Below are 20,226 nucleotides of genomic sequence, written 5' to 3'. Positions count from 1 at the left end.
AAATTAACAATAATTGTGCTAGTCAAACCAACTTTATCTGTAGAATGTACTCCAAACCCCTGAATTTAGATCGTTTCAGAAAAATGCCTTGGTACAATTGACTTAGTAAAACCAGCTCTGTAAGGAGGAATGGAAAATATTTTGGCAAACTGTTAGGATATGAAGGATACCACAAAACATAAAATGAAAAGATAATTCTCTGTCACGCAAACTCACTCGTGTTATGTTATTATTATGTCACTTCTGATACTAACTTTGGTTTTTCTCTCAGAAGTTACATTTCTGTACTTGTGGACTACTGCTTCTTTGTTTTTTAATCTGCTCTGTTTTAACAAATGGCCATTTATACTGAACAAGATCATGTAGGGGATTTTTTTCCTGCTGATGGCAAGTTTGCCTTTCTGTTGTCAGGAGGATGGATTGCAATAAAGTCAATGAGCGTCCCCTCTAATAGCACGGTTTTCTTAGAAAGGAAAGTTTCAGTAAAATTAATTTGACTGCATTTTATCTGTCTGACTGACTGGATTGGTAAAATTATGTTTCTTTATATGTTATCTGTTTGTCTTGTAATGTACTCAGTGTGACACTTGTTCAGAGTTTACACCCCATAAATAAACACAATGAATCGAAATATCTATCCATGATGGGTGCATCTGTGTACTTCAGTCAGTAAGTCTCATAAAAAGAATTGATTATTTTCTTACACGCTTGATTTCCACTTCTCCGCCTGTGGCAAACACGTCTCCTTTATGAGCTCCATGCAGAAAGAATTTTAACACGGTACCATGAATAATTTGTGCTGGCTTCTGGGACTTTACCTGCATGGAAAACATTTTACAAAGAAGAACATAAATTATTATATTCTTTACATTATTATTACCTATGTTAAATTTAGGAAGCACTTACAATGTCCCCTGCAGTGTATCGTCTGCCGTGTTGCTCAATAGAGGAGAAAACTGCCCAGGGATGTTGCTTTTTCTTAGCCTGCACTTCTGATCGTGTCACAGTTTCTTTGTAGTCAATAAATTTCACCTGTTTGTCGAGCGTCTCGTGACAGTTTTGTAGCCAATTTGTAAACTCTTTCTGAATGTCCCCTCTTTTTGAGGATTTCTGTGAAACATTCAGAAACAATTGGTCACCTGAAGGAATGGCAAAAATCTGTTTCTGTTATGAAATAGTATGACAATAAGGCATATGGCTACCTGAATAGGACAAACACGGGTGAAATGTGTGCCCCGTTGCTCCAACTCCTTTTCCAGTTCCATGAATTTCAGCTTGGTTGCACTGACACGAAATTTGCCATCAGTGAAAAGCACCCCAGAAAAGCGGCTATAGCACTCTTCCGGTAATCTTGATCCTTTCTTCTGGCACCAGTGAAATCTGGAATACAAAAATAATAATAAAAAAAGACAAGAATGAAAAAACAAACACTGAATAATAACTTGATACACTTATCCCCAAATACGGAGGGTTAGAAGCATCAAAATTAATTGATGAAATGTCATAAAATCATTGAAATGCATTTGGTTCTTGTTCATGCAACATTATCATGAAATGATTTTATCTGTCAAGTTTTATTTACATTTTGATTTACACTTTGATTCTTGATCATTGGGATTTTTTTCAGTGTCTATAAGATATGTTCTGTAATGTAGATTGATTTATAGGTTGGATAGATATAAGTCACAGCGAGAAATATTTAAACATAATGTATCCTGGGAACATGTATTTGCTATCAACTGATAGATATAAATATAACTGGTTGACTAATTAATTATATAGTAGTATTATTTAAGACAGCCAAGAAAACAAGTTTATCAAGCATTTAGAAACATAGCCTTAAAAAGAAAATTCATGCCCATAACAAATAAATACTTACCCAGGAATGGTGGTATAAGGGATGAGCCGTCCATTCCAGAAACACTCAAAGATGTCCCTCCTTCCTCTTGCCTGACCTGTGGCTTCAGACTCCATTTCATTATTATCATCATTCTCACCAGGAGCTAAAACAAACAAACGATATCCTCTTGTGAAATGCGTATTCCTATAGTGAATTATCAACCACATTACATGTGAATACCTTGATTAACACATGAATCTTTAGGGTAGGTCTCTCTGTCATAGAGGAACGGGTGATATCGAAGGACACCCTCCACAATGCCGCCATCTGGAGATTCGGCCCTGAACTCAAATGTGTCTTTGGCTGCATTTATGAATAGAGTTTGCATGTCGTCTTCCACTTCTCTGAGATTCATCTTTTGTGGGGTTTTGGAAGCCCACAAAGTCACCTGATGAATTTAAAGAAAATGGAACATTAAAATATTTTAAAGACGTACAGAAATATTCAAACCAGATAAGAATTACTGTGATCAGCCTTACAACAATGTCAATTCTTCGGAGGTCATCTGATGTTGGAGAGACGTCTGCTTTGCAGTTTCCATTGTGCCCATGAATGTAGTAATGATAAATGTGACTGAAACCCATGAAAAACAAACATTATGACCATGACCCACACATTAGACTTGTACAGACTTTATATCAGGTGGGTGAGTAAACTCACGCGAGCGCTCTGGTCCACTCCTTAAAGCGAACAGGTAATTTCAGGTAATTGATGTGCTCCTGAAAGATTCCTGTGATGACAACCACAGTGAAGCTCTCTTTCTGAGTTTCTTCAGCGATGATGGTACGAAGAAATCGTTCATCATCTGTTATGTGTGAGACGTCTCCAGGCTGCCAGATGGAGAAGTTGTCCTGTTCACATCAACATTTCCAGAGTTTCCAGCATTTTTTTATTTGAAAAAGTAAAAGCCCTCACCATCCTGTTGAGAATTTTGCTTCTGTAAACATCCTGTTTCTTCTGCGCCTTTTCCTGGAATTCGTCCTTTGATAGAACCAACTCATGAACATCTGGAGAGCCCAGAGGTCTGCTGATCATCTGTTAATCGCAAAACATGTATACTTCTTTTTATTTTCCATGTATGTTTTTTTTTTGTTTACAAATTTAAACTGACTGAATAAAGAAAAACTTTGAAATGCCCTCATTCCTCCATTGGAATGATGTCAAAATGCTAATGAACTTACTCTGACAGCATCCCCCATGTGGAAAACGGCTCGTTTTCCTCCAACTCCGAAAAAGGAAATGTCACTGTTGAGACTGCGAGGTACATGAGCAGGTGGATCACTTCCCTCTACTTCACTAAATTCCACCATAAATGAGAAGAAATTAAATGAACAAGTAATATATCAAGGTTCTTCTTAAACAGATTAGTGAAAAGTTAATTTTTTCAGAAGGTTTTTTCAAAACAACAAAAAATACAACCTTTCAAATGTGCTGTTTTCCCTTGTGAACTTAGAGAGTCTGTAAATGGCCCAGTTATTGAGCTGCTTGGAGGTCATACCAGACCCATTATCCAACACAATGATAGCAGGCTTCCCAAATCTTTTGTTAAAAAACTGTCCAGAAAGGAAAGGAAAAAACACCCAAGTAGTTATACAGAATTATTAAAACAAAATTCTGGGGTTTCTACTTTGCTTAGTTTTTAACATTCACACAAAACTTTTACATTTCGTCTCAATATAGCCACAAACTATTCAGTGTTATATTGGGATTTTAGGTGTTAATACAAATTTATAATTGTACAGTGGAAGGAAAATTTACACATAATATTCAAAATATTTGCCAATAAATGTTTAAAAGCCATGGTGTTACTATGGACTTACTCTTCTTTAATCTAGCACTCCTAAAAAATATATCAAAAACTTTGAAGACAGTGAAACTTTTAAAAGTAAAAAGCAGAACCAACCAGCCTTATCTCTATACTCCTGACTCCAGAGTTTTTTGCAGTTGCTGAAAGAGCATTGTCCACCAGCTCAGCAAGAGCGCAGGCTGAAAAAATGACACAAAGACACCAAATGATTAAGATTATAACCTGCATTCCCCATTTACAAATTATGACATCACTTTGACTACATTAATACCCACGCAGTGATTTCTGGCCCTCAATAAAGTACTCATTTGCCCCACTTTCAATCAGTGTGTTGTAGTGAGGGACAAAGTTAATCTCCTCCTCAACTGAAGACAACAGGACTTGGTCTATTTTTCGTAGAAGATAGAGGGTTGTGCCATCTTTTAGTTGATCTGAAATGAGTGAAAGAATAATATTCCATGTTTATATTAGTGTCTTCCTTTGTTTCATAAACATGAACAGGTTTACTTACCTAATTTTTCACCATCCACTATTATTCTGTCAGTTGTGGTCAACACAAATGTCTCATTTGAAGGGACAGAAAATTCCTGTTGGAACAAATGAAAAAAGACATAAGATCCAGTTAAATAATTTTTGAGAACAGACACTGATGTGGGATGAAAACTCCTTGCAGTTTATTGAGTTTAGGTCAGTGGTGCTCACCCATGTTTGAACAGGAAGAAGACAGGAAGACCTGATTTTATGATTTTAAAATGCTAATTAAGAATTCGAAACATTCTAAAACATAATTTTTGTTCGTTGTTTTCTATTCTGTTTCTCACTATTGTCGAGAAAAGTCGAGCTCATCCCACTTCCCCATGCTGGAGATTTTAGTTTAATAGTAATAATAAATAAAATTACCTTAAAATTAATTACACAGGTGACATCAAGACCCAACAGTAGAGTCAGACGGTAATAAAATGAATCTGGTTGTGTGTGTTGTTATTGTGTCCTGCAAACTTTGTTTTAATTCTACTTTTTTCTATTTAATCATAAAAAATCAAAGTCAGGCAGAAAGAGAGTCATGAAACAGGAAGAGCTGGTTTCCTGAAGAAAGGGGAAGTTTCTGTCTTGCATCAGGCTAAAAATAGTTCAGACCATTCCTTATTTTAATGCATTAAAGGTTTTTAAAGAATAAAATCTAAACTTTTTGAGAGATTGGATAAAACCCACAGTAAAATACTTAAAATAATGACTTATAATTATGCCAATAATTAATATTGGTTTAACCAGTGGTTGATGTTGGTTTGATTATAAGAATATTTACACTTGCTCTCACACTTGTGGAAGTACTTAAAGGTGAAACAAGTAACTGTAACATGGTATCAGATAATTACAATCATGGATTATTATTGGTTTCTTTTCAGAAATGTCTGTAATAACTCACATTGTGATTATAACAAGAGTAACTAATAAGTTATGGTTATTATAACATTATAAATGAATGTTAAATCAAAGAAACTAAAAGGTTATAAATGTGATTTTGACATTGAACTTGAAAAGGTGTAAAATGTTGTAACTGTAATTAAAGGTCACTGATGTTGTGTTGGAGGTAGATGGTAGGTGGAAGGTCAGGGGAAAAGAGGAACCGATAGGAGAGCAGAGGTGACCAAGGCCTTATTGCTAAACTTCAACTTTTCTAAGAAAAGAGAACAGACATCAGGACATAACTTCTCCAAGGTGATGGATATGAGATCATCTGTCCAAGCAGTCAGCCAATGAGACAGGCACAGCAACAAAGCTAGCCAATGTAAACGCACCAAAAGGGTGGATAAACCCTTTACAAGGTGGGTGCAAAAGAGGAATCTTTGGTTGGATCCTTCAGGCAGCTTCGAGCCAAGACGGAGATGGACAAAGAACTCTGCAGCTGAAGAAGAGCCGGGGCCACAGAGCCGGAGACTGTTCTGCACATGGGGACCAACCCGTTAGCCCCGCAACATGTGGCTTCAAATCGCACTTCTCTCAACAGCTGGGTTTAGACCCCCAAAGACCAAGGCAAAGATGAAGATAAAGACAAAGGCAAAGAACAAAGGCAAAGAGGAAGAACTGGTGTGTTCCTTCCGTGGGACCAGGAAGATTGTGAGACGAGGAGAAGGGAGCTACAGAGCTGCAAGACAAGAAGCTGAGAACCTCTACGCGCATGAGGAAGTCACCCTGAGGCCCGAGACCTGCCGCTCTAAGTCAGTACTCTTCCTGTACTGGGAACCTCCTGCTGCTGCAACACCTTCTTCATCATCAGGCCAGTTCTGGGGTTCAAAATGCCAAACTCTGTCCGTCTCTCTCAAAGTTTCCCCTTTTTAGTTCTCAGTGTCAGCATTAGGGAAAGATAGGCTAGATTATTGATTTTACTTATCTGATTATTTCTGCTACTGTATTAAGCTGTACTGACCCTTGCAAAATTGCCTTACTAATAAAATAATTAGCATTTAAGAAAATCTAAAAGATGTTGTGGACATTCAATTAATGAGTCACCTTAAAGTTCTTTGATGGTTGTAAAATAGCTATGAAGTTTGATTCTGGGAGGAAAAAGTAGAAAGGTTTTATAGGTTGCTTTTAGCCAAAACTAAAACAACACCCTTGGGACTCACCCGAGTCACTAAAACCAACCTGGTTCAGTAACAAGTGCACGTTGTAAAAAAGAGAAAGAGCGACCGTTAACAGGTGTGCTCTGTGAAACTAGCTGGTTGCAGGCTGCTCAATCTGGCTAATTCACAGGGTGAAGAAGGGTGGGACATCTGGAGGGGGAGGTCGTTAGAAACCAGGCTAGTCTTTCTCGATGCCAGCTTAAACAGAGTTTACTCAGTTCTGTACAGGGTAAAATCCCATCAGATTTAGAAAACTCAAATTACCCGTTAGATGGAGAGCTGGCTGCACATCTCCCTCCTCTGAGAAGGGGAAGTAGAGTGAGAGAGAAGGGGAGGGAGGTGTTGCGCAATAACACTATTAATGTGCACCATAACACGTTGAAATGTTAATCTAAGTTTATAGTTATACTTCTTTAGTGCTGAAATTTAGCATTAAAGCAAATCTCATACTTTTCAAGTTGGGAATTTCCAGATGTTTAATGTTTTATGTGATAAGACAAATTTATTTATAAGTATTTTTCAGTTTAAGTGAACTGAAAAATACTTAAATATTTTTAAAATTACTTAACATACTTTAAAAAAAACATTTGAAGTAATCCCAAACTGTAAAAGGTGAAAACATAATTTAAATTTTATCAGTTTTTACTGTGAGTTTGTAAAAACAAGAGTTCAACTTGTCATGACCTGAATTACTAAAATGGCGCCAAGGCAAGTGTCTGCATGCATCAACGATTTCTCAGAACTCAAAAAAACCAAACGTAACAATACTGAGTTCAGATCTTAAAACAATTAGCTGCTTTAACTGTTACAGTGTAACACCAAGGTGATTCTAGTGCCAAGCCAGTCTTACAATTCTCCTCTCCCAGAGATATTTAAATGCATTCATAGTTTAGCAAATATGAATGCAACTGATATCGCCAAAATAATACCTATGAAGAGATATTACCTTTTGAACAACTTGCACAAAGCCATTGAAGTCCAAACCTCTGGTTTCCAAATTTTTCTTGACAATCTTTTCAAAGCGGCAGTCGTTCACTTGAATCATCTTGTCTTTCTTACTGCATTGAGACTGGAAGTGTGGTAAAACTGTGATGTTTAGAGATTGGCCTTAATAGAAAGTTGAAGAAAACATAAAAACTTTATTCTTAATTCTGTTCCACATCATAATACTGATCAAATCTCAATGGAACTAGTTTTCTATCTAGTTTTGAGCAGAGTCTCTCTATCATGAAATGCCCATTTCCTGATTCAGAGATTGTGGCTAAAGTTCTGCTGTTAGAATCCACCCACTCAACACAGAAACACCTACTGCAACTGAGAGACACCCACCTGGGTTGTGCAGAGAGTTTTTCTTTCTGCTGTCTGTAGGTTTCACCTATTTTCTGTGCTTTCTGATAACATGGAGCTTTAGCTGACTGCAATGACTTTGACTCATACTAGATAGAACAAGGAGATTACATCTGGTTAAGTATCAGTGGGAAGTATGTTTGTTCAATTAGTACAGGGAAATGGCAAACTTGAAAACAAAGACAAAAGTTAAAGTCTGACAAAATTGATCACTTCACATTTTGCATCTTACTTTGTTGCAATCTTTTCTCTTTTGTTAATAATAAAGCAATGGCCCAAACGTATGGTGCCCAGAAAGGACCTTCAATATTGTGCTTCAATTGGGTGCTTTTAAATCTCAACTTAAAACTCACCTGTTTAGAGTTGCTTATGGCTAAATTAGGGTTAGAGTGCCGGTTTTGATGTCTTCCATCTTTTTGTCTTTAATGTTTTTAATTTCTTCTTCTTTCTTTTCGATGTTTTAATGATGTAATGTTTTTTGATTTTATTTTTATTTTTTTTATTTTTTTAAATCTCTCTCTTTCTCACTGATTATTTCTGTTTTTATTTTAATTATGTAAAGCACTTTGAAATGCCTTGCTGCTGAAATGTGCTATACAAATAAAATTTGATTGATTGATTGATTGATATATTTGAAATAGACCGAAAAAACATATGGTGAATCTGAATGTCAAAATTTTATCTTGAAATCTGAAAAATAAGAGAAATAAGTAAAACAGGTTTTCTTACAGCTTTATACTTTAATAACTTTTCTGTGTTTCAGTTTTAGATTAGTCTTTCATTTTCTGATCTTTCTTTACACATTCAAGGAGTTTTGTTTTTTTACTTGCTCTTTGGCTCAGATTTCATGACGGGGGTGGAGTATCTGCTGCCAAGGATGTGGAATCGTGATGGGCAGCATGCCCTACATGGTTGAAGTGACTGTTCCTATCATGTTGTGTTAAAGAAACATGGGAAGTTTGATCAGCTTCCTGGCTAAATTTCAGATTTCATATAAGTTGTATTATGTTTTGGTAAAATTACTATTCTAATCTTTATTGTCATCTGGAGACAGAAGAAGATGAAAGTATTTAACTTCTTTTCTTCATACATGATTACAACACACCGCAGGTGTTGTAATTTCCCAGGTTGAGAAAGTATCCGGAGCTGCGTTTCTCTTTGGTAAACAGTTTGTGTCATACTGCTCGCTGTTTCACTTAATGTAGAACCACAGCAGTGATACAGTGAGCCACATGGAAGAACTTGTTTTAAATGTTCACAACCCAAACAAGAATGACTGAAGAGAAAATATATGAATAATCAGAGGGCCCTCAATTTTAGAAACAGGGTGACTACACCTTTAATGAGAATCTAGAGTTAGGTTTATGGATGGAGTCTGATGTCTCTATGCAAAAAAAAAAAAAGCAAACAACTGTTCAAGACTTAAATGTGTTAGATTTTAAAATTAAATACAGAAATTCAAAACTGATTAAAAAACAACAAGGAAGACTGGAAAATGAAAAAATATAATAGTAAAAACCTATTTAAATCTGAAAATTTAAAAATCTTAAACAAATGCTGTACATGCAATCAGTTAACAAAAATCAAGTTCACCAACTCAAAATCCCATTTATTTGGAAAGTGTCCATATGTCGACATCTCTACTGTATTTCATTTTGTGTTTGTTTTTATATCAGCAGTTTCCTCAAATAATAATTAGCAGCATCTACCAGCAGTTTGAAAACTTGTCTAAAATGTTGTTTCTTAAGCTCACACATCCAAACCCGACTCATCATCCAGGATCCTCTGCTGTTCAGTTCTTGAGACATCAACACTGACAGCTATTTTTCACGTTCACAGACCACTCTCTTTTACACAAACAGAAAAAAGATCCAGATATTTTTGGGGTGTATAAAAACACCATTAGCAGTGACTACTTCAGTTTAACATAAGAAACATGTGCATAAGATGTGCTCATTTAGGTTTTGCACTTCTAAATAACAAATGCCAACTTGAAAAAATGGTAAACAAATAAAAACACAATTTGGAAACAGTTTATTTTTTTTAAGAAACAACGACTTCACTGAAATGTGCCTGTCTTCCAAGTAAATTCATTTTAGAAGTTGTAAACCTAAAACATTCAAAACGGATTAAAAAGAAATACAGCAAAACAACAAAATCACAAGTTGAACTAAAACCTCTCTGGCGTATCCTTGGATCTCCGTCTTGGGCGTTTTATCATGAGGCCGGAAGGATCTGAAATGTCTTCAGGTCCTCGTTTCCCTGATCTGACTGATGCTGCAGGAGAAAAAAAACATCAGAACAATCTATATTAAACAAGGGGTAAAATGATAACACTAACGTTAACTTTAAGTTTAAATTTCTGGAACTTTTTCTCTGGACTGACTTTCTTACTTACTTATCTACAACACAAGTTCCAAAAGTACCTTTTAAATACAGGAACTTTTGGAACTGTCATGCTAAATTCCAGAAAAACAAACAAAAGTTTCAGATAGTCCCTGTTAAACTCTATGGAAGTTCAGATTAGCACCAGGTACAGTAAGGCCATTGAGAGCTTTGAGAAAGTATCTTGTGTGTAGATTTAGATTTAAGTCGAGAACCTAAGTAAAAAAAAAAAAAAAGCATTGTCTAGAAAAGTACATGTTAAGTTTAAGAAAGAGTTTGGCTAGTTCTATTAAAGAAAATGTTTAGGTTTAGTAAAAAAACTGAAAGTAATCTGTTAAGTTCCAGAAAGGCTTCAGGTAAAATACTATATCTGGTAAGTTGTGGAAAAATTCTACTAAGTATGAAGACAGGAAACACAACGTTTGTGGAAAGCATGGTCCATTTTATGGAGTGCTTCTATAAAAACGATCTTACCAAGCTGCCTTTCAATCTCCTGAAGCTCCGTCTTAGTTTCCTCCATTTCTTGTCGAGTTTCAGAAAGCTTCAGTATCGTATTATTACGCTTATCGTCCTCATCTTTTTTCTTCTCCAAAGCTGAACGAAATTGAATGAGCAACTCTATCCAACAACAAAAATAACAATATAATACTCATAATCTGACTGTGTACAAAAAAGTTAATGAAGGGAGTGTAAGATCCATCACCTCTCTCCTTCTGCAGTTCGTAGTAGCGTTGAGGTAGAGGGGCTCCAAACTTCTTCACCATGCCCTCATGTGGTGCTTTGTTCTGTGCGCCCCCAAACTTGCCGCTGGCACTGAGCCTGTTCCCATCCCGGGTCAATATGGTGGGACAGTAGATCCCTTTCTGAATAACCTGTGAGCAAGAAGTCATTTAGGGGATAAAGAAACCCTGTGGAGGTTAGCATGGTACCATCATCTGTCAAAGAGATTCACTCACCGCCTTCCTGTAATTGGTGGCAGACTCTATGTCGTCCATCAGAATAGTGTTACCAAGGATGTTTTTAAACACTGGAAAGGAAACATGAGAAAAACTTTCACATACGATGTAAACACCCAACTGCTTTTTAGATTAAAATGAAACAATAAAAAAAAAATCCTCAAATGGTTTTAATTAGATGAAAGAAGGACAATGTACAGCAGATTCCACCAAAGCTCTCAATAAATCGCGCATTTTCTAAAAAGTATATCTTTCGAACATGTTGTACTGGAAACGCAGCTAGTGACAGATGCTCATGAGGAGGAATCTCCTGTGTGAGTTTGGATTTCAGGGGAAAACCTTACTGTAACAGCAGACGATCAGACCTTGGCATCATTTAAAAATCTAAAGAGGCTACAAATCAGCATATTCCAGCTCACCGTGCTCACAGCTCTCCTCTTCGGCGGTATAAATCAGCAAGTTCCTTGCATAGAGTGGATTCCCAACTGGACTGAACAGTTCTCGGCCGTTTTTTATGTGAGGTAGAGGACTGCAACAAATTAAACAGGGCCAAATAACACAATTAAAGCAAATTTCTCCACTTGCACAGAATTTCTACTGAATGCTTTCAGTTTTAATGTTAGTGAAATATGTTTTTATCTGCTTTGGAGTTAAGATTCAGAAACAGACAGGAATAACTGGAAAACTCCAATGGATCCATTAAAAACCTCTCAACTTCTGCACACACATTTTTCTAGAGTTCTCAATTCTCTTTTCACCCCTTTTTAAGGTGTAAATGCAGAAAAACACTATGAATTCACATGAAATTTTCACAACACGCAGGATTTACACTTTAAACCTCAGAAACTACATAGTAGATGTAAAAATTGACAAACAGATGCTTGAACTGGTCGACAAACCAGGATGGATTGATGGATGAACTGACCACACAAGGAAGGGGTGAATAAACAGGAGGATGTTAAACAGATGGAGGGATTGATGGACAAAAAATGGTAGATAAACAGGAATAGGTGGAAAGATGGAGAGAGGATGGAGGACAGAGAAAATGTGGGACAGATAAAAAATGAATGATGGACAAATAGCCAAGATGAATTAAATAATAATAGATTGATGGTTGAACATACAGTTGGACAGTGGACAAAAAGGGATAAACGGATGGATCGATGAGCGACTGGATGAATGGATAATGTGGATGAAATTGGGAAGATAGATGGATAAAATAACGGAACTGAGGCTGGAAAATACAAATATTCTCCTGAATTTGTTACATTTTTCCTATATTGATGCAGAACTGCAGGAAATTGAATTCCATTACTTTTCCATATTGAAAAGAGCGACTATTCACCCTTGACTTCTTGGATTCACATAAATGCTGTCGAGGGCCATGACCTGCTGCCTGCCATATTCGCTACGGAAGATCCTCTGAGCTTCTGCCGTCGTCTTGGTGATGACGCAGTCCATTTCTGAAGACAGGTGCCAAGAGATGACCAAGGCAGCTTTCTCATCGCTAATATGAGCAAGGTGGCCCACCTGCAACCAAAACATCAAATGATTTAGACACCTGGCTCCTGAATAAAAAAGAAAATTATTTTAAAAAGATTCCATCACCTTCCCCAGAATATCTGGTCCACTGCGGTTAGCCATAGGAAACACTCTCCTGGGAATATCCTCTATTGTTTTCTTTTCATCTGCGTTTTGTTGGAGTAAGCTGTCAATATTTTGGATCTGCAAAGAGTTAAGAGTAGAAATGCTAGAGTCAGAGAAATCCACAAGATTAAGATTTAAAGAGAAGAAGAAAAAAATCCGCAAAACTTACAGATGAAGGTTGCAAAACTTGTATTCTGCTTTCTTCCAGCACTTTTTTGAGGGCTTCCTCTTTTTTGTTGGCATCCAGAACGTTTTCTTGTGGGAGGAAAATGTTTTAATGATTTGCAGCAACAAACAGAGATAGAAAAAGCTTAGAAAGTGGTTTTATGCATCAAGTTGAGATTTTTTCAAGCTTCAACATAAAATCCCCTCTTAAATGCATAATGTTAGAATCTGAAAGAAAATCACAGGTAGAGATAAAATAAGAAAGAAATCTCACTAGTAAGCAATTCACGAAGTCTGGCAAGCAAGGAACATTTTTTGTTGAGTTTCTCATAATTATCGCTCAGCTCGTCCTTTTTCTTCGTCAGTTCAGAAACTTTTCGTTGGTTTTCAGAGTCTAAAATGTGAAAATAAAGATGAACATTAACAAGAGCAGTACTACCCATTTTTAAAGCTGGTTTTGTTTTTGCCTGATCAGATTTCAGGACAAATTTCTGATTCCAATCTAACAGAAATCTCAGACTGGCCTTTTCACTTCTTGTAAATAATCTGTTCATTATTACTTCTGTTTTTATCATTTATTTTTCTCTGAATCTACTTGCTTTGACTTTGGTGCAGCCAAAATTTTCCAACTGAAGGAAAATCAAAGTTATTTGTAACTTATTCTATAGTAATTGCAGATCTAACATTCGAATTGTTTTGCATTATTTGAGGAATGATGAAGGTCTCCCTCATTTATGCTCATAGGAGAATTTAGTTGGAAATGATTGAGCTTCTGTCAACATGAGGAATCTTTTGGTTTGTTCCCAATGCATTCTTATTCCACGAAACTGACTTCAACAGATCCATAAATCATTTGCATATTAGTAGGACAGCTCTGTTATTAATAACCATTTACCGTTGTAAAAATGGAAGGGAAGTTCAAAAGGACTCAAAGATGAAGGCGGCATCACCACTTCTGGTTTGAAAATGAGAATGTATCTTCTTCCGTTCTCCCCAGGGCTGCTCTCCCTGATCGCCAGCCTCTGGCAAGAGTTGTTATTGTTAACATGACGTAACGTTCTTCATGGTAACACCACTGATGAGGAATGTTACTCACTTCGATGTGGGTGCTTCCGTCTTTTAGGTTTATTTCAACAGTGCTGACCTCTTCAAGCAGAGGGAGGTTTGTGCTTTGCTCCCCATCAGGACACTTTATGGAGACCAACACCTTGCCATTCAGGTTCTGCCCGGTTGGATTACCATACTGATCCTGAATTAATTAAAGGAAATCAGTATTATATATTTCAACAACTTCTGCTTTAAAAATGTAGTTTGAAGGACTGAAGCTCACCATAATCTTCAGAGTCATGTTCTCAACTAAAGTTCGGTTGGCGATGTCTCTGCTGTAGGACACAACTGGGATTTGTGGCTGACATTCAGGTCCTAACTTGACGGGTTGATTGGCCACTACATTTACAATGATCTATGGGATGGAAAGTAATCTTAATAAACAATATCTTGTTCGGAAAATAAGAAGCATTTTTAAAGGATTCTGAAAAGATGAGTCAATAATGAGTCACAGCTGCCAATAACTTCATGTTTCCCTTCTGAAATATGGAGCCATATTTCTCCCCTTTCATAAAACAAATCAACTAGCTTTTCAGGACTTATTTATTTTACCAAGCATAGCATCAATGCATTAAAAGCACATGCAAACCAACCTGACTACTGAACACAACTTCTGTTTTTTCAATCCGCAGGGAGAATTGTACGGTGTATGTCCCAACACTCTGTGGGATTTTTTTATCTCTGCAGTGAAACAAACCACAATGACACATTTTTTTTTTACATGATTTGAAGGATTCATTAACTGCCTTGTTGGAAGAAAATGAGTTTTTGAAACCAAAAAACATGCAAGAAGTTGTAAAAGCACCAGATTATTTAAAGAACTGTAGCTCAATATTCAACAACTATCATACAGTTGCCAGCAATGCTCTTGGCAAACAAAAAAAATAAATCATTGCTTTGCATTGCTCAACAAGACAAACATTACAGGCACGTTACCTAAAGTAATAACAGGATTTGCTGTCATTCTCCATCGGTTTGCTGCACATCAGCACAGTAGCCTGCACAACAGATGAGGAATAGTTGGATGTAAAATTATACAGATTGTCACATTAAAACAACAAACGCTGATGGATTTTATTAGTTATTTATATGACCCACCAACACAGACCAATCTAAATGTAAAAAGCAGAGGAATGGTTAATCATTTTATTTTATTTTATAAATAAAAATCCAAAAACATGCTTGGTCTGGACTTTTACTGGGTCATTCTAGTAGAGAATAGTGCTTTTGCAGACCCGTTAGAATGGTTAGGATGAATGTTTTGCATCCTAAAGGTGAATTCTGACAACAGTCTCCATCTCCACTTAAGAAGCACATCCCCGCAGCATGACGCTGCCATCGCAAAGTTTCTCACATGTTCCCACTTGAGCTTCCAATCAAACCTACCAACCACATGCTCTTGGTCTCTATGATTCTATTTTGTCATTTTTGTGCTCTGGGAAGCCTCCAAAACCTTGCAGAACATCTTCATATATACTAATATTAAATTACTCACAAGTTATTTAATCAAGTGTACTTCATTGCCTCATTAACACATTTCTGAGGCAATTGCACTTTATTTAGGATACCAGAATAATGGGGGCTAATCAAATGCTTACGCCATGATTTTTTTTGTTTTATTTGTAAAAATTCTGAAAACAACATAGAGCATTTTGCCAAATTGCCTCTCTTATTTATAGTCAACTCACTGTTTTTGGACGTGTCAATGACTCTCCACTCCAATACCACATGAACAAATCAGCAGACTTAAAAGCCGTCATTGCACTCCCTGCATCAGACAGCACGGCCACAGAGAAAACTAAAACACAAACACACACACAGCTGAGACTCCACTTCACTGGATTTCTGTGGGATTATTTTTCACTAAATAATCCTGAGGGGTTAATTAAAGGATTTGGAGAAATACAAACCAGGGAATGTGCCTCCAGCGAGAAACCTTGCACTGGTGTCGTAGTTTACTGAAAGTTTGTCGGGTTTGTTGGGATCAGGGATGATATTGAAGTTCACATGTGGACCAGGGATGGGTTTCCTGTTAAAGCACCCGAAAAATTCGAGTTGATAGTACCCCCTAGTGAAAGAAGAGAGCAGAAAGTGAAGTAGACATTGGATCACACTCACTTCAAGGCATTTCCCAAAATAAAATCTCAAAGTTTGTAGTTCTTATAATATACGTTTATTGTTTTTTAGTATGTCAAGACTTACTTTAACCCTTTCACATTAGTAACTGTAAAGGCTGCTTTTCCTTCTGCGTCCACAGGTTGTGAAGTGACAGATGTCGTCACCTGTCAACACAATATTCAACAACATCCTTCTTTGCATCTCTATTTTTTAAAAATGTGACAGATACAGACTGATGTTATTTACTGTCTCTACGGCTCACCTTCACTGTTGAGGGTGAAGCTCTCGTCTCCACCACCACTCTCTGGTCTGGGGAAGGGTTTTCCCACTCGTCACACAACTGCACGACGAACGGCGTGGAAATACCTGTACCATTCAAGATCTGCAAAGGCTGCCGACAAGTGAAGGACAAAAAGATGCAGGCTTTCGTTTAAGTTGCAAGCCAACAATTGTGTGTTAAGTTAGTTTTATTTTTACCATCTCAGGCCCACTGAGGAGTTTAAGCTTGGTGGGGATCCCGGCCATCACTTTAAAGTTAATTTGTTCTGTGTAGTCGCCGTAGCTGAAGCAAACTTCTCTGGTCCCCAGGGGCCCCGAGGTGAAACGAACTCCAGAGACTTTAACAGAGCCGCTGCTCTCCTTAAAAGTAAACGCATACAGGGAGGTTCAGAAGAATGTTCTCTTGTAGCAAAGAATTTAGTACATTTTAATTATATATTGCTTACAAAATTAAAAACTTTTATTTAGGTAACTTGACTTTTGAATTCCTGAGTGCCTTTTTTAACACAATTATTTGTGAGTTTTTTTCTAAGATAGAGATGCAAAGTTTAAGAACGGCCTGCTAAACACCAAGAAATTTTTGAAGTTCAGCACAGATGGTCTGGCGTTTTGACCCTGAGTTTAGAAAGAAGGTGTTGTTGTAGAGTCTAGTAGGACAGTTTAGATTCTGATAAGCTCTGGGTGAAAAACTGCAACAAGAGAGGAGTGACTAAGACCAAATAACCAATCTAATGCTGCTTCATGATACTGTATGAGTATATAAGGGTGTGACAAGTTAGCAGAGCCAGACCTTACATCCTCCTCTCTATGTGTACGTACATTTAATCCAGGATTAAATGTATGTACACATTTAATACGTACATTTACGTATTAAATGTACATACACATAGAGAGTGTGTACGTACACACTCTCTCATAAATGTTTTGCAGACATCATTCTGCTTACTCAGTAATTGTTTGCCACCACACTCATCTCCAGTGTTCATTGGGGGAGAGGCCTGGCCCACCTTGCACAGGTCAATAGTTCACCATAAGGCAACACATAGATACTCAGAACAGACAACCATGCACACACACTTACTCCTTGGGGAAATTTACAGAAACAAACTAACTTAATAGACACTTAGCATTAGAAAACTGATATTTTAGGCATAAAACATTTAACATTTATACGTTTGCGTAAACTGAAAAATGAGGAAGAGAAATGTTGACATCCGATGTAGGAACAGTTGGATTTTTTTTCAGGGTTAGATGGAGCTCCTGCACCACAAAAAAATTAATAAAGAAATAAAACATGGACTTAAATAAGTTCGATAGCAGTATTTAAATTCACAGTCACCTTAAAAGCAATGTGTATTCATATTCATTTGTGCATTTGTGTCCCTACCTCCCATATGAATGCAATGTTGGATTTATCGAGACCCTCAGCTTCCACAGCCATTGAAGTCACACAATCAGAGGTCAGGCTATTGGTGACATTGTCGTAGTGGTCCACAAGCTTCAACTCTGATTGGTCAAAAATATTAAGAACCACATTTTATAAAACTCTAAATATTAAAAAATATATATTTCTTTTGAGTGATTATGGGCAAGCTCACTTATGGGTGCGGTGACAGTTTCCCCGAGTTTCACCGTGTTCTCAGAAACAGTTGCCTTCAGTCGCGCTGGTTCATCTGGACAAGGCCTTTGAACAGAAATGCAAACCGATCTCTTCTTTTGGCCAAAAAATGCAGACAACCATGTACATTTATATTCACTTTGCAATTATTGACAATGTTTTTTTTTTCCAGTTTATAGCCTCAGATAAAAAAAAAAACACAATAAAGTTTGTAATTTTAATATAACAAAATGTAAAGAATAACAAGCAGTGAATACTTTTACAAGAAGCTTTAAATTCTGATATCACTTAAATTTATTTAAATGATTTCCTATATCCTCATGTGTTTCACAAACCCTTGTAACTTACACAATGGTAAAGCTGAAAGACACGCTGTGGTCCCGGTAGGAGACCTGGTGGAATCGCTCTTCCTGGACTTTTGTGGGAACCTGAACATCTGGCAGTCTCCCCATTATCAAAGCTCTCTGATCAATGACTCCTGTCCAGTTAACCTTAAACACAGCCAGGATGCATTAAATCAACTTAAGAAGCATTAGAAAATGAGTCACATTAGAAAAAACATACTAAAATGAAACACAGTGCATGCAATGACGTGTTATATAGTGAGTCCCAAACACACCTTGATGTTGGAGGCTATTTCAGGGGTGACCTCCACCTCCTTTCCAGACTCATCATAGAGCTTAAAAACCAGGTTTTCCAGCACCCCTCCAGCTTGCCACTGTATCTTTTCCTCATTCTTCAGCTCCAGCCTTTCCTCCCCCTCACAGAAAAGCTCCATCCATGAGACTCGACAGCTTGGCATGACCTTCAGCTCTGTTGTGATGGCTACAACATGCTTCTGACTCTAGAAACCAAAACAAAAAGAAACACAGAAAACTGTAAGACTGTAATTCAAGAGTTTAATGGTGGGACATTTGTTCTCAACTCACAGGCATGTCAAATTTAGCTTGCAGCATTTGTGGCTCTCCGTTGATGATTTTCAGGTTTATAGGCTCCGTCACAATCTGGCCGGTTCCTGTGCTGCTGCAGTCTGTCACCGCCAACTTAAGCCCGGGAACCTAAAAAAAAAAAAAAGTTATAGTTTATTTCTCAAAACAAAACCAAATAAAAAACACATAACAGCCCAATTATGCAGAGATATATGTTCACTAGTCACAAAACATTCAGAATATTCAACTATCTGGTGAAATGTTGACAGAAACTTGGGCCTTTAAGTTGCCACTAGATAATGATATTTTTAAGTAGAATGGCTTAGTATATATAAAAAGGTGTAAGTTAGCAGGGTTCTACTTGATATCTCTGCCCAACTTTAACAAAGTTCCTCTGGGACGATGCGTAGCATTTATATCTCCAGCAGCAATGGCAGCCAGAGATCAGCACTGACGCGAACCAGCCCACAAACATAGCCACTGTGGTTATGTACCCTTACGCAGGTTGTTTATCCTGTAGTGTAATTCTCAAATTGTTGTTATTTTTACACCAAAATCTCGTACCTGGCAGCGAACTATCTGTTTGGCGTTGGCAGTGATGTTTCCAGCCTCATCACGAACTTCAACATTAAAACTAACTGGGTTTCCATTCTCCACTTTCACTGGTTTTACTTCCGGTTTCACAAGAAGGGAATGTGGATTGCCTGAAACAGAAATAGAAAGAGAGGGAGAATTGGAAGTTTTTAACTATTTTACATGATGCCAGTCTCCAGATGTGACTTATTAATTAATTCGTTCGTTCGTTCGTTCGTTCGTTCCATCCATCCATCCATCCATCCATCCATTTTACACCCTTATCCCTTAGTGGGGTCAGGAGGGTTGCTGGTGCCTATGTCCAGCTAACGTTCCAGGCGAGAGGCGGGGTCAGCCTGGACAGGTCGCCAGTCTGTCACAGGGCTACAATGTTTTATCGACTTTCATATTTGAAAGTCAATAACATTCAAATGTGCAAAAAACTGTGATACTATAGTTATGTATAACTATAGTTATAAATAACAATGGGTATGCAGATAATATACATTTAACTACACGGTACATAGTGAAATGTACAGTTTTTCACAGGTTATCCGTTTCATATAATGCTGTCATGATATGGCGCCACTTTTAATAAATATGTAAAAAAATATATTCTGCAAGTTGCATGCTACAGCTTTAATTCATAAATAAAATCAATCTTACCAGGAAAGGGACTGATCTTGATTGTCTGTGTTTGTTTTTTCAACCCTGGCAGTGTCAGTTTCAGGTCAAAGCTCTGCAAAAACAATGAAAAAATTTTTTTTTGAG

At 37.2% G+C, this 20,226-nt stretch overlaps 2 protein-coding genes across 6 annotated transcripts in view; both read right to left on the bottom strand.

Annotated features, from left to right (window-relative positions):
- Nucleotides 1-7,748, bottom strand: part of LOC103456942 (structural maintenance of chromosomes flexible hinge domain-containing protein 1-like) — a 37,214-nt gene extending 29,466 nt beyond the window's left edge. For 2 of the 5 annotated variants that reach the window (XM_081601545.1, XM_081601544.1), the window contains exons 1-14: nucleotides 7,278-7,748; nucleotides 4,219-4,294; nucleotides 3,983-4,138; nucleotides 3,804-3,886; nucleotides 3,320-3,453; nucleotides 3,082-3,196; nucleotides 2,816-2,935; nucleotides 2,561-2,730; nucleotides 2,380-2,473; nucleotides 2,081-2,288; nucleotides 1,880-2,003; nucleotides 1,203-1,380; nucleotides 907-1,110; nucleotides 705-818 (exon numbers count right to left, since the gene is read on the bottom strand). In XM_081601545.1, coding sequence (XP_081457671.1) covers nucleotides 705-818; nucleotides 907-1,110; nucleotides 1,203-1,380; nucleotides 1,880-2,003; nucleotides 2,081-2,288; nucleotides 2,380-2,473; nucleotides 2,561-2,730; nucleotides 2,816-2,935; nucleotides 3,082-3,196; nucleotides 3,320-3,453; nucleotides 3,804-3,886; nucleotides 3,983-4,138; nucleotides 4,219-4,294; nucleotides 7,278-7,376 — 1,875 coding nt within the window. In that variant the 5' untranslated portion in view covers nucleotides 7,377-7,748. The remainder of the gene's footprint in view (nucleotides 1-704; nucleotides 819-906; nucleotides 1,111-1,202; nucleotides 1,381-1,879; nucleotides 2,004-2,080; nucleotides 2,289-2,379; nucleotides 2,474-2,560; nucleotides 2,731-2,815; nucleotides 2,936-3,081; nucleotides 3,197-3,319; nucleotides 3,454-3,803; nucleotides 3,887-3,982; nucleotides 4,139-4,218; nucleotides 4,295-7,277) is intronic. The other 3 variants (XM_081601546.1, XM_008396827.3, XM_081601547.1) reach the window with 3 other exon arrangements.
- Nucleotides 7,749-9,695: 1,947 nt separating this feature from the next.
- Nucleotides 9,696-20,226, bottom strand: part of smchd1 (structural maintenance of chromosomes flexible hinge domain containing 1) — a 21,283-nt gene continuing 10,752 nt past the window's right edge. Inside the window, exons 22-47 of the mRNA XM_008396686.3 lie at nucleotides 20,122-20,194; nucleotides 19,447-19,586; nucleotides 18,883-19,011; nucleotides 18,573-18,797; nucleotides 18,302-18,444; nucleotides 17,934-18,019; nucleotides 17,723-17,841; nucleotides 16,534-16,695; nucleotides 16,319-16,447; nucleotides 16,141-16,220; nucleotides 15,849-16,006; nucleotides 15,627-15,736; nucleotides 14,875-14,936; nucleotides 14,532-14,619; nucleotides 14,162-14,293; nucleotides 13,928-14,080; nucleotides 13,727-13,853; nucleotides 13,106-13,225; nucleotides 12,836-12,921; nucleotides 12,628-12,744; nucleotides 12,365-12,549; nucleotides 11,439-11,548; nucleotides 11,020-11,090; nucleotides 10,767-10,935; nucleotides 10,538-10,681; nucleotides 9,696-9,955 (exon numbers count right to left, since the gene is read on the bottom strand). Coding sequence (XP_008394908.2) covers nucleotides 9,849-9,955; nucleotides 10,538-10,681; nucleotides 10,767-10,935; nucleotides 11,020-11,090; nucleotides 11,439-11,548; nucleotides 12,365-12,549; nucleotides 12,628-12,744; nucleotides 12,836-12,921; nucleotides 13,106-13,225; nucleotides 13,727-13,853; nucleotides 13,928-14,080; nucleotides 14,162-14,293; nucleotides 14,532-14,619; nucleotides 14,875-14,936; nucleotides 15,627-15,736; nucleotides 15,849-16,006; nucleotides 16,141-16,220; nucleotides 16,319-16,447; nucleotides 16,534-16,695; nucleotides 17,723-17,841; nucleotides 17,934-18,019; nucleotides 18,302-18,444; nucleotides 18,573-18,797; nucleotides 18,883-19,011; nucleotides 19,447-19,586; nucleotides 20,122-20,194 — 3,225 coding nt within the window. The 3' untranslated portion in view covers nucleotides 9,696-9,848. The remainder of the gene's footprint in view (nucleotides 9,956-10,537; nucleotides 10,682-10,766; nucleotides 10,936-11,019; nucleotides 11,091-11,438; nucleotides 11,549-12,364; nucleotides 12,550-12,627; nucleotides 12,745-12,835; nucleotides 12,922-13,105; nucleotides 13,226-13,726; nucleotides 13,854-13,927; nucleotides 14,081-14,161; nucleotides 14,294-14,531; nucleotides 14,620-14,874; nucleotides 14,937-15,626; nucleotides 15,737-15,848; nucleotides 16,007-16,140; nucleotides 16,221-16,318; nucleotides 16,448-16,533; nucleotides 16,696-17,722; nucleotides 17,842-17,933; nucleotides 18,020-18,301; nucleotides 18,445-18,572; nucleotides 18,798-18,882; nucleotides 19,012-19,446; nucleotides 19,587-20,121; nucleotides 20,195-20,226) is intronic.

This window comes from Poecilia reticulata, chromosome 20 (genome assembly GCF_904066995.2).
Source record: "Poecilia reticulata chromosome 20, P_reticulata-male-v2, whole genome shotgun sequence".
Lineage (NCBI taxonomy): Eukaryota > Metazoa > Chordata > Actinopteri > Cyprinodontiformes > Poeciliidae > Poecilia > Poecilia reticulata.
The sequence above is the reverse complement of the archived record's forward strand: the minus strand, read 5'-3'. Positions and strand labels throughout refer to the sequence as shown.